At 55.1% G+C, this 13,770-nt stretch overlaps 2 protein-coding genes across 3 annotated transcripts in view; one reads left to right on the top strand and one right to left on the bottom strand.

The window, feature by feature from the left end:
- RNF123 (ring finger protein 123) overlaps positions 1 to 13,770 on the top strand; it is a 29,202-nt gene that overhangs the window by 12,836 nt on the left and 2,596 nt on the right. For both annotated transcript variants that reach the window (XM_075832001.1, XM_075832002.1), the window contains 16 exons: positions 35 to 155; positions 236 to 337; positions 411 to 517; positions 601 to 793; positions 1,178 to 1,323; positions 1,394 to 1,477; positions 1,574 to 1,681; positions 2,186 to 2,363; positions 4,832 to 4,906; positions 5,905 to 5,992; positions 6,129 to 6,216; positions 6,352 to 6,436; positions 6,555 to 6,694; positions 6,765 to 6,953; positions 9,281 to 9,356; positions 9,429 to 9,513. In XM_075832001.1, coding sequence (XP_075688116.1) covers positions 35 to 155; positions 236 to 337; positions 411 to 517; positions 601 to 793; positions 1,178 to 1,323; positions 1,394 to 1,477; positions 1,574 to 1,681; positions 2,186 to 2,363; positions 4,832 to 4,906; positions 5,905 to 5,992; positions 6,129 to 6,216; positions 6,352 to 6,436; positions 6,555 to 6,694; positions 6,765 to 6,953; positions 9,281 to 9,356; positions 9,429 to 9,513 — 1,865 coding nt within the window. The remainder of the gene's footprint in view (positions 1 to 34; positions 156 to 235; positions 338 to 410; positions 518 to 600; positions 794 to 1,177; positions 1,324 to 1,393; positions 1,478 to 1,573; positions 1,682 to 2,185; positions 2,364 to 4,831; positions 4,907 to 5,904; positions 5,993 to 6,128; positions 6,217 to 6,351; positions 6,437 to 6,554; positions 6,695 to 6,764; positions 6,954 to 9,280; positions 9,357 to 9,428; positions 9,514 to 13,770) is intronic.
- On the bottom strand, positions 12,047 to 13,489 carry AMIGO3 (adhesion molecule with Ig like domain 3). The gene has a single exon (XM_075832032.1). It carries the CDS (start codon positions 13,487 to 13,489, stop codon positions 12,047 to 12,049), a length of 1,443 nt encoding a protein of 480 aa, XP_075688147.1.

The raw sequence follows: 13,770 nt of genomic DNA, 5'->3' as shown, positions 1-13,770 counted from the left end.
GGCGGCGTCTCCTCATTCTCTCTCTCCTCCTTAGAACCCGACGGTTCTGTGTCCCCCGGAGTACATGGTGTGCTTCCTGCACCGCCTCATCACTGCCCTCCGGTCCTGCTGGGATGAGTATCAGGCTCGGAGTCCGTCAGCGCTCTGCAGCGACGGTGCGGTGAGCCTCGGGGAGAATCTCTGTGTTTTGGGGTGTCTTTGGTTCCGCCCTCATCCTGCTCCATGTCCTCCGCAGACGCGTACGTGCCGCCCCAGCTCTTCTACAATGGGAAGGTGGATTACTTTGACCTGCAGAGACTCGGGGGTCTTCTCTCTCATCTACGGAAGATGCTGAAAGGTGGGACTGTAGGACGGGACTCGTGTCACCGTGATCTGGGACATCCTCTCACTACTTGTTTCTTTCCTCTCAGATGATCTCGCGTCCAAGGCCAACATAGTCATCGACCCCTCTGAGCTGCAGACGGTCACGATGGACGACCTGGAGGAGGAGGATGAGTCTGCGAGCACCACAGCCCAGGTGGGTGAGGGGAGAGACAGGCGGGGGCTCCATGTGTCAATCATCGGTCACTCATGGTGAATCTCTGCCCCTTCTCCATTCAGAGGGCCTCCGCTGCTCTGGCCATCGGTGGGGCACTGGCCCGGCCCAGCTGGTTGAGCTCACCCACATTGGGGAGAGCGAACCGGTTCCTGAGCACCGCGGCGGTGAGTCTTATGAACCCGCGCCGGCCCCTGGGAGCCCTGGAGAAAGTCAAAGTGCGGAGCCTCAGTGTGGAGCAGCGCACCGAGGATGATAGTAAGTGAGGAGGGGATGGGGGAGGGGAGCACGACATGAGACCGGACGGGGCAGGGGCTTGTAAAATATCAACATTGAGCGAAGATCTGATTCTCCGTCGCTGGAATTTCTAGAACTTTCTCCACGTTGCAGCAATAATGTCATGTTCTGTCTGTAAATCCCGGGAAATATATTGGGGGTCTCGCAGGCTGATGTTGGGGTTCAGTGTCCCCTGCGCCGGGCTCCACGTTTATAAGGTAAGAGATGAGTAGATGCAAAGTAACAAGTCCCCACAGTACTGTATAAAACGTGGCCCCTGATCAGTCCTCCGCTCATCCGTGGCTTCGTGGTCATAGCTGGAAATCACATTTCTGATTCTGAGGGCGACGTTTTGTTCCATTGCAGTTGAAGGGCATCATGGGAATGAGGGGCTACTGCTCGGAAGACCCCCGGAGGAGACGGAGCTCCCCATCACGGAGAACTCTCTGCTGGAGATCCTGGACGGCGCTGTGATGATGTATAATCTGAGTGTCCACCAGCAGCTGGGGAAGGTGAGTCCTGACCCGTCCGAATGAGCCCCCCCTGTCCGGCGCCGCACCCCCTCATGTCTTATTCCTGCAGATGGTCGGCGTCTCGGACGATGTGAATGAATACGCCCTGGCCCTGAAAGACACCGAGGAGAAGATCAAGCGCTGCCCTAAGAGGGTGAGTACCGGGCTGTGCCCATAATGAGACGGCACCGGACGGCATCTATAACGAGACGGCGCCGGCATCTATAACGAGACGTTTCCTTCTAACCAGAGGCCGGATATCATGGAGGAGTTGTCTAAGAGCCAGCAAGTGTTCCTGGAGAAGCTGAATCATCTGAGCCGGCGCCTGGCGTGGATCAATGTCACTATCTACTCCAAGGTACTGCCCGTCCTCACCCTACAGAACACCCACATGGCAACAGTGGCCACTAAGGGGGGGAAATCCTCCCAGACCCCATAAGTTCAGTCAGATGATTCCCAGCATCGTATTCATTACATACTGTCCCCCGGATAACTCACTACACTAGTCCTGTGTGTGTCACTGCTCTTACTGTAAAGAATCCCTCCAGTACTGACGATGGAGCCCCTCTCCTCCCTAGAACTGCGGCCTTCCAGTCTAATCTCCAGACCTAGGTGGGAATAGTTCCCCAGCTCTGCTATACCGGTGTGATACACCGCAGCGACCGGAATGTAGAAGAATTTGTTGCCTCCACCCAGCTGTATGCAGATCGCCCCCTAGTGGCAGGAAGTGAAAGGGGCAAGTGTCTGATGTGGGGAAAATGCTGCAGCTCCTTTATAAACTCTTCTGTCGGGTCCACGGATTTCTGGATTCAATTGTTTTTTTGGATCCAAAAATAAGAAATGTCGCTCTGTCCCCAAACAGGAGAAGATGCAGGATATTTACTGGATGCTACAAGTCTGTCTGTGCACCATCGAGCACGCCGACCGCACCGGATCACTGCTCGCCTTTATGCCGGAGTTCTACCTGAATGTCGCCATGAACAGCTACAACTCTTTAAAGAATTACTTCAGCCCCGTCAGCAGCATGGAGGAGCTGCCCGGTATGTGGAGCCCGTCCTGTAATATGTGGCCCCAAGTGCTGAAATAGTCAAAGCCCCAACGCAGCTGACCCCATGTTACCGATTACATGCACTATAATCTCCAGAAACAGTGACTCCACCAGCAGAATAGTGAGTGCAGCTCTGGAGTATAATACAGGATATAACTCAGGATCAGTACAGGATAAGTAATGTAATGTATGTACACAGTGACTCCACCAGCAGAATAGTGAGTGCAGCTCTGGAGTATAATACAGGATGTAACTCAGGATCAGTACAGGATAAGTAATGTATGTACACAGTGACTCTACCAGCAGAATAGTGAGTGCAGCTCTGGAGTATAATACAGCATGTAACTCAGGATCAGTACAGGATAAGTAATGTATGTACACAGTGACTCCACCAGCAGAATAGTGAGTGCAGCTCTGGAGTATAATACAGGATATAACTCAGGATCAGTAATGTATGTACACAGTGACTCCACCAGCAGAATAGTGAGTGTAGCTCTGGAATATAATACAGGATGTAACTCAGGATCAGTACAGGATAAGTAATATATGTACACAGCGACTCCACCAGCAGAATAGTGAGTGCAGCTCTGGAGTATAATACAGAATGTAACTCAGGATCAGTACAGGATAAGTAATGTATGTACACAGTGACTCCACCAGCAGAATAGTGAGTGCAGCTCTGGAGTATAATACAGGATATAACTCAGGATCAGCACAGGATAAGTAATGTAATGTATGTACACAGTGACTCCACCAGCAGAATAGTGAGTGCAGCTCTGGAGTATAATACAGCATGTAACTCAGGATCAGTACAGGATAAGTAATGTAATGTATGTACACAGTGACTCCACCAGCAGAATAGTGAGTGCAGCTCTGGAGTATAATACAGGATATAACTCAGGATCAGTACAGGATAAGTAATGTATGTACACAGTGACTCCACCAGCAGAATAGTGAGTGCAGCTCTGGAGTATAATACAGGATGTAACTCAGGATCAGTACAGGATAAGTAATATATGTACACAGCGACTCCACCAGTAGAATAGAGAGTGCAGCTCTGGAGTATAATACAGGATATAACTCAGGATCAGTACAGGATAAGTAATGTAATGTATGTACACAGTGACTCCACCAGCAGAATAGTGAGTGCAGCTCTGGAGTATAATACAGCATGTAACTCAGGATCAGTACAGGATAAGTAATGTAATGTATGTACACAGTGACTCCACCAGCAGAATAGTGAGTGCAGCTCTGGAGTATAATACAGGATATAACTCAGGATCAGTACAGGATAAGTAATGTAATGTATGTACACAGTGACTCCACCAGCAGAATAGTGAGTGCAGCTCTGGAGTATAATACAGGATGTAACTCAGGATCAGTACAGGATAAGTAATGTAATGTATGTACACAGTGACTCCACCAGCAGAATAGTGAGTGCAGCTCTGGAGTATAATACAGGATGTAACTCAGGATCAGTACAGGATAAGTAATGTAATGTATGTACACAGTGACTCCACCAGCAGAATAGTGAGTGCAGCTCTGGAGTATAATACAGGATATAACTCAGGATCAGTACAGGATAAGTAATGTAATGTATGTACATAGTGACTGCACCAGCAGAATAGTGAGCGCAGCTCTGGAGTATAATACAGGATCTAACTCAGGATCAGTACAGGATAAGTAATGTAATGAATGTACACAGTGACTCCACCAGCAGAATAGTGAGTGCAGCTCTGGAGTATAATACAGGATATAACTCAGGATCAGTACAGGATAAGTAATGTATGTACACAGTGACTCCACCAGCAGAATAGTGACTACAGCTCTGGAGTATAATACAGGATCTAACTCAGGATCAGTACAGGATAAGTAATGTAATGAATGTACACAGTGACTCCACCAGCAGAATAGTGAGTGCAGCTCTGGAGTATAATACAGGATATAACTCAGGATCAGTACAGGATAAGTAATGTATGTACACAGTGACTCCACCAGCAGAATAGTGAGTGCAGCTCTGGAGTATAATACAGAATGTTAATGAAGATGAATTCTATATATAATGGGGTTGTGATTTGGACATTCACTTCTGTTCCCAATTACTCAGTAAAGAGGTTGTCATGGCCCCGCCCCTTGTATGAGGCACAATTACTGCAGGTTACTCAGAATTGTCAGTAAAGTGTTATAAGAGTGGAGTAAGTACAAACTTTGGTGATTATTAATGAATAGAGACGGGAAGATAGAAAGGATTGGATGTTTGGGCTCCGACTCTTAGGACGTGAGGGTTCCCTTTTATCATGGTTCGGGGGGGTTTGGTCTAATCATCCGGGGCGGGGGTACCTCCAGTTGCCGGGCCCCAGGGACACGTAGAGGGGCCGTGTCAAGGTTTCATTATTAGGATATATCTATAGAGTACGGGGCTCCTATAATAATCAGTGGCGTTATATCCTATGTCTATAGGTTATGAGGAGACCCTGACGCGCCTTGCAGCCATTTTGGCCAAACACTTTGCTGATCCGCGTATCGTAGGGACGGGTGAGTAACGGTGCACAGCGGCTGATCGTGTCCCCTCCCCCGCCGCCGGCTGCTCGTGTCCCCTCCCCCGCCGCCGGCTGCTCGTGTCCCCTCCCCCGCCGCCGGCTGCTCGTGTCCCCTCCCCCGCCGCCGGCTGCTCGTGTCCCCTCCCCCGCCGCCGGCTGCTCGTGTCCCCTCCCCCGCCGCCGGCTGCTCGTGTCCCCTCCCCCGCCGCCGGCTGCTCGTGTCCCCTCCCCCGCCGCCGGCTGCTCGTGTCCCCTCCCCCGCCGCCGGCTGCTCGTGTCCCCTCCCCCGCCGCCGGCTGCTCGTGTCCCCTCCCCCGCCGCCGGCTGCTCGTGTCCCCTCCCCCGCCGCCGGCTGCTCGTGTCCCCTCCCCCGCCGCCGGCTGCTCGTGTCCCCTCCCCCGCCGCCGGCTGCTCGTGTCCCCTCCCCCGCTGCCGGCTGATCGTGTCCCCTCCCCCGCCGCCGGCTGATCGTGTCCCCTCCCCCGCCGCCGGCTGATCGTGTCCCCTCCCCCGCCGCCGGCTGATCGTGTCCCCTCCCCCGCCGCCGGCTGATCGTGTCCCCTCCCCCGCCGCCGGCTGATCGTGTCCCCTCCCCCGCCGCCGGCTGATCGTGTCCCCTCCCCCGCCGCCGGCTGATCGTGTCCCCTCCCCCGCCGCCGGCTGATCGTGTCCCCTCCCCCGCCGCCGGCTGATCGTGTCCCCTCCCCCGCCGCCGGCTGATCGTGTCCCCTCCCCCGCCGCCGGCTGATCGTGTCCCCTCCCCCGCCGCCGGCTGATCGTGTCCCCTCCCCCGCCGCCGGCTGATCGTGTCCCCTCCCCCGCCGCCGGCTGATCGTGTCCCCTCCCTCGCCGCCGGCTGATCGTGTCCCCTCCCCCGCCGCCGGCTGATAGTGTCCCCTCCCCCGCCGCCGGCTGATCGTGTCCCCTCCCTCGCCGCCGGCTGATCGTGTCCCCTCCCCCGCCGCCGGCGCTGATGGTTTTCTCTTACTTCAGACATTAAGGATTCCCTGATGCAGGCGCTGGCGAGCTACGTGTGTTACCCTCACTCCCTGCGGGCCGTGGAGCGGATCTCCGAGGAGCAGTGAGTCCGGTTCCTTTGTGTGTGATGTGATTGGCCGGTCCCTGCGGGTCATTGGCGCTCCGCAGCCTCTTAGAGGGTCTGTAGTTGGGATATTCCTCCTGCTGTATACTTGTCAGTGACAGGCGCGTCTCTCCAGGCAGATCAGCATGATGAAGAATCTCCTGGCACCGTATGAGCAGCGGCCGTGGGCTCAGACCAACTGGATCCTCGTCAGACTCTGGAGAGTGAGTTGGGGGATGGGCGTTTTGTGGGGGTCATATCTTGATGACCGGGAGGTTTTGTGGGTGACATTCTGTTTTTGGGGTGTTAGATCCTTGTTCATTTCTTCCCGCCTGTCACCCTCGCTGTTTCCTCTCCAGGGCTGCGGCTTCGGTTATAGATACACGAGACTCCCGCACCTGCTGAAAACCAAACCGGAGGACGCCAACCTGCCCAGTCTGCAGAGTAGGTGACCAGCGCTGTGCTGTGCGCCGCCGTCTCGTCTGTTGTGTATTGGTGGTTTTGTTGCCGCGGTCTCGTACGTGTAGCGTCCCGCGTGGTGTTGACCCCTCTCGTTTTGCAGAGCCTTGTCCGTCCACGCTGCTGCAGAGCCACATGGCGGAGTTACTCCGCAGGGACCCAGACCTGGCGTCCAGCTTCCTGAACAGTGTCCTGAACCAGCTGAACTGGGCGTTCTCCGAGTTCATTGGGATGATTCAAGAGGTGAGGATGGGGGAAGGGTTGGGGGCATGGATACCTGGGACTTGTCTGACCTCTGCCCCCTCCCCCACAGATCCAGCAGGCTGCCGAGCGTCTAGAGAGGAACTTTGTTGACAGCCGACAGCTAAAAGTTTGCGCCACCTGCTTTGACCTGTCGGTCAGCCTCCTGCGAGTCCTGGAGATGACGGTCACTCTGGTCCCTGATATATTCCTCGACTGGAGCCGATCGTCTTCTGAACTCCTCCTCCGCCGCCTCGCTCAGGTAAGAGGAGGGGAATATGTGGAAACATCGCCCTCCCCCACCTGACATGTCTGATAACAGAGAACAATAGATTGTATTCACCTGTCCTACAGTCATCCTCCCCCACCTGACATGTCTGATAACAGAGAACAATAGATTGTAATCCCCTGTCCTACAGTCATCCTCCCCCAGCCTGACATGTCTGATAACAGAGAACAATAGATTGTATTCACCTGTCCTACAGTCATCCTCCCCCAGCCTGACATGTCTGATAACAGAGAACAATAGATTGTATTCACCTGTCCTACAGTCATCCTCCTCCCCCAGCCTGACATGTCTGATAACAGAGAACAATAGATTGTATTCACCTGTCCTACAGTCATCCTCTCCCAGCCTGACATGTCTGATAACAGAGAACAATAGATTGTATTCACCTGTCCTACAGTCATCCTCCTCCAGCCTGACATGGCTGATAACAGAGAACAATAGATTGTATCCACCTGTCCTGCAGTCATCCCCCCCCAGCCTGACATGTCTGATAACAGAGAACAATAGATTGTATTTACCTGTCCTACAGTCATCCTCCCCCAGCCTGACATGTCTGATAACAGAGAACAATAGATTGTATTCACCTGTCCTACAGTCATCCTCCCCCAGCCTGACATGTCTGATAACAGAGAACAATAGATTGTATTCACCTGTCCTACAGTCATCCTCCCCCAGCCTGACATGTCTGATAACAGAGAACAATAGATTGTATTCACCTGTCCTACAGTCATTCTCCCCCAGCCTGACATGTCTGATAACAGAGAACAATAGATTGTATTCACCTGTCCTACAGTCATCCTCCCCCAGCCTGACATGTCTGATAACAGAGAACAATAGATTGTATTCACCTGTCCTACAGTCATCCTCCCCCAGCCTGACATGTCTGATAACAGAGAACAATAGATTGTAGTCACCTGTCCTACAGTCATCCTCCCCCAGCCTGACATGTCTGATAACAGAGAACAATAGATTGTAGTCACCTGTCCTACAGTCATCCTCCCCCAGCCTGACATGTCTGATAACAGAGAACAATAGATTGTATTCAGCTGTCCTACAGTCATCCTCCCCCAGCCTGACATGTCTGATAACAGAGAACAATAGATTGTATCCACCTGTCCTACAGTCATCCTCTCCCAGCCTGACATGTCTGATAACAGAGAACAATAGATTGTATTCACCTGTCCTACAGTCATCCTCCCCCAGCCTGACATGTCTGATAACAGAGAACAATAGATTGTATTCACCTGTCCTACAGTCATCCTCCCCCAGCCTGACATGTCTGATAACAGAGAACATTAGATTGTATTCACCTGTCCTACAGTCATCCTCCCCCAGCCTGACATGTCTGATAACAGAGAACATTAGATTGTATTCACCTGTCCTACAGTCACCCCCCCAGCCTGACATGTCTGATAACAGAGAACAATAGATTGTACTCACCTGTCCTACAGTCATCCTCCCCCAGCCTAACATGTCTGATAACAGAGAACAATAGATTGTATTCACCTGTCCTACAGTCACCCCCCCAGCCTGACATGTCTGATAACAGAGAACAATAGATTGTATTCACCTGTCCTACAGTCATCCTCCCCCAGCCTGACATGGCTGATAACAGAGAACAATAGATTGTATTCACCTGTCCTACAGTCATCCTCCCCAGCCTGACATGGCTGATAACAGAGAACAATAGATTGTATCCACCTGTCCTGCAGTCATCCCCCCCCAGCCTGACATGTCTGATAACAGAGAACAATAGATTGTATTTACCTGTCCTACAGTCATCCTCCCCCAGCCTGACATGTCTGATAACAGAGAACAATAGATTGTATTCACCTGTCCTACAGTCATCCTCCCCCAGCCTGACATGTCTGATAACAGAGAACAATAGATTGTATTCACCTGTCCTACAGTCATCCTTCCCCAGCCTGACATGTCTGATAACAGAGAACAATAGATTGTATTCACCTGTCCTACAGTCATCCTCCCCCAGCCTGACATGCCTGATAACAGAGAACAATAGATTGTATTCACCTGTCCTAGAGTCATCCTCCCCCAGCCTGACATGTCTGATAACAGAGAACAATAGATTGTATTCACCTGTCCTACAGTCATCCTCCCCCAGCCTGACATGTCTGATAACAGAGAACAATAGATTGTATTCACCTGTCCTACAGTCATCCTCCCCCAGCCTGACATGTCTGATAACAGAGAACAATAGATTGTATTCACCTGTCCGGCCTTTTAACCCCTCATGTTCCGGCTGCAGGTTTTGGGTTTACGTTTTTCTTTCTTTTCTGCAGCTTTTGAATCAGGTGTTGAATCGTGTGACTGCGGAGAGGAACCTCTTTGACAGGGTGGTCACCCTCCGGCTCCCAGGTCAGTGAAGACCCCGGTCTGATCTCCCCATCCCCCTCCACCCCCCACTAATGCTGCGTCCTCTGCCCCCAGGTCTGGAGAGCGTTGACCATTACCCCATTCTGGTGGCAGTGACTGGTATTCTCGTGCGCCTGCTGGTCGAGGGTGAACCCCACGGGTGAGTCGTGACCCGGGACGATAATGACCCCCCCCCCCCTCTAACGCTTCACACTGTGTGGGCGGGGCCTTGACTACTGCCTGTTAAAGGGGCATTCCAGCCGATGACCTTTGTGGCTTGTACATGAAGGTTCCACAATTGTCTCGGGTTGGAGTTCCCCTTTAGACGTCCTGGATGTGAGCGGGATCGGTGGCCCCGTTACCTGATGTATTAAGATGATATAAATCAAGTGAGATGTAAAGTAATGATGGTGGGGGAGGGTAATGATAACCGAGAATAATAGCGGGGTGGTCGTTGATGTTATTTCCGTGGATGTTGCAGTATGTTCTGGGTTTCTTATACAGCAGCTTTATAGACAGTCAGCGCAGGCCGGGAGCAGCCCCCCCCCTCTGTGTCCCCCTCCCCCTCTCTGTGTCGTGTCCCCCCCCTCTCTGTGTCGTGTCCCCCCCCTCTCTGTGTCGTGTCCCCCCCCTCTCTGTGTCGTGTCCCCCCCCCTCTCTGTGTCGTGTGTCCCCCCCCCCTCTCTGTGTCGTGTGTCCCCCCCCCTCTCTGTGTCGTGTGTCCCCCCCCCTCTCTGTGTCGTGTGTCCCCCCCCCTCTCTGTGTCGTGTCCCCCCCCCCTCTCTGTGTCGTGTCCCCCCCCCCTCTCTGTGTCGTGTCCCCCCCCTCTCTGTGTCGTGTCCCCCCCCCCTCTCTGTGTCGTGTCCCCCCCCCCTCTCTGTGTCGTGTCCCCCCCCCCTCTCTGTGTCGTGTCCCCCCCCCCTCTCTGTGTCGTGTCCCCCCCCCCTCTCTGTGTCGTGTCCCCCCCCCCTCTCTGTGTCGTGTCCCCCCCCCCTCTCTGTGTCGTGTCCCCCCCCCTGTGTCGTGTCCCCCCCCCCCCTGTGTCGTGTCCCCCCCCCCCCTGTGTCGTGTCCCCCCCCCTCTCTGTGTCGTGTCCCCCCCCCTCTCTGTGTCGTGTCCCCCCCCCTCTCTGTGTCGTGTCCCCCCCCCCTCTGTGTCGTGTCCCCCCCCCCTCTCTGTGTCGTGTCCCCCCCCCACTCTCTGTGTCGTGTCCCCCCCCCCCTCTGTGTCGTGTCCCCCCCCCCCTCTGTGTCGTGTCCCCCCCCCTCTGTGTCGTGTCCCCCCCCCTCTGTGTCCCTCCCCTCCGGGTTTCAGCCTTAATGTAGGAAATCACTTTAGCACTTAGAGGCGGCGGGGGAGGTGTGAGGGGGATTATTGCTGACGGTCACCACTCGAGAGACAGACGAGCGCCGGCCGCGAGCCAAACCCTCCGAGTGTACGAGTGACCGGCAGATGTGTATGAGGGGAGCGCCGGGGGGGGGACATGGAGGGGTAATGGGCACATATAACCCATCAGCAGGGGGGGGACATATAACCCATCAGCTGGGGGGGGGGCACATATAACCCATCAGCGGGGGGGGGGCACATATAACCCATCAGCGGGGGGGGCACATATAACCCATCAGCGGGGGGGGGGGCACATATAACCCATCAGCGGGGGGGGGGCACATATAACCCATCAGCAGGGGGGGGACATATAACCCATCAGCTGGGGGGGGGGCACATATAACCCATCAGCGGGGGGGGGGCACATATAACCCATCAGCGGGGGGGGCACATATAACCCATCAGCGGGGGGGGGGGCACATATAACCCATCAGCGGGGGGGGGGCACATATAACCCATCAGCGGGGGGGGGGCACATATAACCCATCAGCGGGGGGGGGCACATATAACCCATCAGCGGGGGGGGGCACATATAACCCATCAGCGGGGGGGGCACATATAACCCATCAGCGGGGGGGGGGGGGGGGCACATATAACCCATCAGCGGGGGGGGGGCACATATAACCCATCAGCGGGGGGGGGGGCACATATAAGCCATCAGCGGGGGGGGGGCCCACATATAACCCATCAGCGGGGGGGGGCCCACATATAACCCATCAGCGGGGGGGGGGGCACATATAACCCATCAGCGGGGGGGGGGCACATATATCTATGATCTGTATAATGGGAAAGGGAGAAGTGGAGGAGTTGCCCATAGCAGCCGTTGCTCTGTACGTGTATCTCGTCTATAGCCTGCAGGGGGCAGCTCCGGCCACACGTCACCCGCTCCATCTATAGCAGAAATGAAGAATGTGGGAGGGGTCAGGACTAGATGGAGGGGACTCCGCGGGGAGCACATGACGTGTGGCACTGAGGGGAGACCAATCATCATTCGGCGCAGGAATATGGAGACGTCTCGGCTGAAGGACTGAGAAACCTTTTATTGACGTGAAAATCTCCAGTGAACAATGATGAGGGAGTAGTCCCCGGGTCACATACAACACCCGTCCGTAATAACCGAATCATCTTCAAGCTGCCGCCTGTCAGGACTGTGATCCAGGATTGGTGGGATCTGCGGCGGCTTCTCGTACGGAGCGGGTCATGCAGGACGTTACAGAGGGGGGAACATTCCTGGTATAAAATGCAGCAAGTCCGGCACCAGCGCCATGCAGTCCGTCCTGCAGCGCGCCCGTCACCAGTCCATGCGGCTATGTCTGCAGGATCGGGAAGTCTGAGAACACGGAACTGGCAGAGTCCGACCGCAGCTGCAGGAACTCCGGGGTCTTTTCAGCTCGTCCTTCTTTTATTGGCTCCAGGAAGACGACGTGGCGACCGGCTCCGACCCTGCGGCTGTTGGGCCCTTCGCAGACCGGTGGAGTTCCGCACAGTATGGAAGACTGAGCGCTGCTTTCCTGCGGAGGGCTGGGGGTCTGTGGGGGCTTCGAGCAGCAGCATCGGCATGGCGTCATATAGAGGTAAATGAAGACGAGGACCAGGCTGACCACGCAGCCCAGGAGGGTGGTGAGGCCGGTGTTGAAGGGCTCCACATCGTGTCTGGGGTAATGGACGGTGATGTTGACCTCGTGCGTTGCGTTGTGACTGAGTCGTCTGTTGACTGCGATGCACAGATAGACCCCCGAGTGCCAGGGCTGCGCCTTGTGGATCTCTAAGCTGCCGTTTGGGTGAATCCTAAAACTGTGGTTGCTGGTTCCAGGGGGGAAGATGAAGTTGTAGGCGGGTGAGATCCACAGGTAGGTGGTGTTCTCCTGGGGGAGGCTGGTATTACAGGTCACCGTCAGCCTCCGCCCCACCAGCACCTTCACTCCGGGGTCCACAAGTTCTTGCCCAAGTCCAATGGAGCAATTGTCAAGTCCATTCTGGGACTCCAAGATGCGAACCACGGCGCGGGCCCTCCCCATGTAGAGGCAGGTGTGCTCCCGGGAGAACGCGAGGACGGAGGTGAAGCCGCGCTGCCGCCACTGGCTGAGGAGGGCGTAGAGGGCGCAGCTGCAGGTGAGGGGGTTGTGGTGTAGATAAAGGCCGTTCTTGATGTACGCAGGTAGAGCAGACATTTCATCCACCGGCAGCTCCGTGAATTTGTTGGAGGACAGATCCAGGGTGCGGAGGTCGGGGTGCGTCAGATTGTGCACGGAGCTGAAGGAGAAGGTGCTCAGGTTGTTCCAGCTCAGGTAGATCTTTCGGATGTTGCCCAGTCGGGTGAACGTCGTCTCCTCCACGTGGGCGATGTTGTTGTTGTAGAGCAGAAGTTCCTCCAGGCTGAGAAGCTGCTGGAAAAGTTGTCCGTGGATTCTCTGCAGTTGGTTGGAGGAGAGGTCCAGGTGCCGCAGTTTGCTGGCGTTGTGGAAAGTCCTGAGCGGCAGCCATTTAATGTCGTTGTGGTTGAGGCATAAGACGTGGAGATGCGGCGCGGCGGACAGCCAGTTACCGTACAGGAGGCTGATGCTGTTGTGACTCAAGTCCAGAGTGACGGTCGTGATGGGCAGATCCTCCGGAGCCTCGGTCAGGGCCGCCCTGGTGCAGCTCAGGAGGTCCGAGGCGCAGATACAACCGGAGGGGCAACCAGAAGCCAGAGACCACCCGAAGAGCAGCAGAAGAGTCGCCAGGGTCCCGGGCCCTCCGCTTATCATCATGGCCGAGTACTTGGCTGCCCTTGGCCGGTTGGGACGGCGTCACCTATGCTGGAGGAGGTCGGGCCGGGCCGGTGGTCGTGACATCGGCAGGGAGACGGCTCTGAGGTCAGTCCCAGCTGTCGGGGACTCTGCTAGAAGAAGACGATCAGATGAAGAGCGCAGCAGCGGCGGCTTCTCCCGGTTCACATGGAGAATATGAAGTTCTGGGACAAGGAGAATTTCTGAAGAACAGAATGAGATTGATATCGGGATCAGCGGCTCCTGGAGATAAGGAGACGGCT

This window comes from Rhinoderma darwinii, chromosome 7 (assembly GCF_050947455.1).
Source record: "Rhinoderma darwinii isolate aRhiDar2 chromosome 7, aRhiDar2.hap1, whole genome shotgun sequence".
NCBI lineage: Eukaryota > Metazoa > Chordata > Amphibia > Anura > Rhinodermatidae > Rhinoderma > Rhinoderma darwinii.
This window is presented reverse-complemented; position numbering and strand designations above follow the sequence as displayed.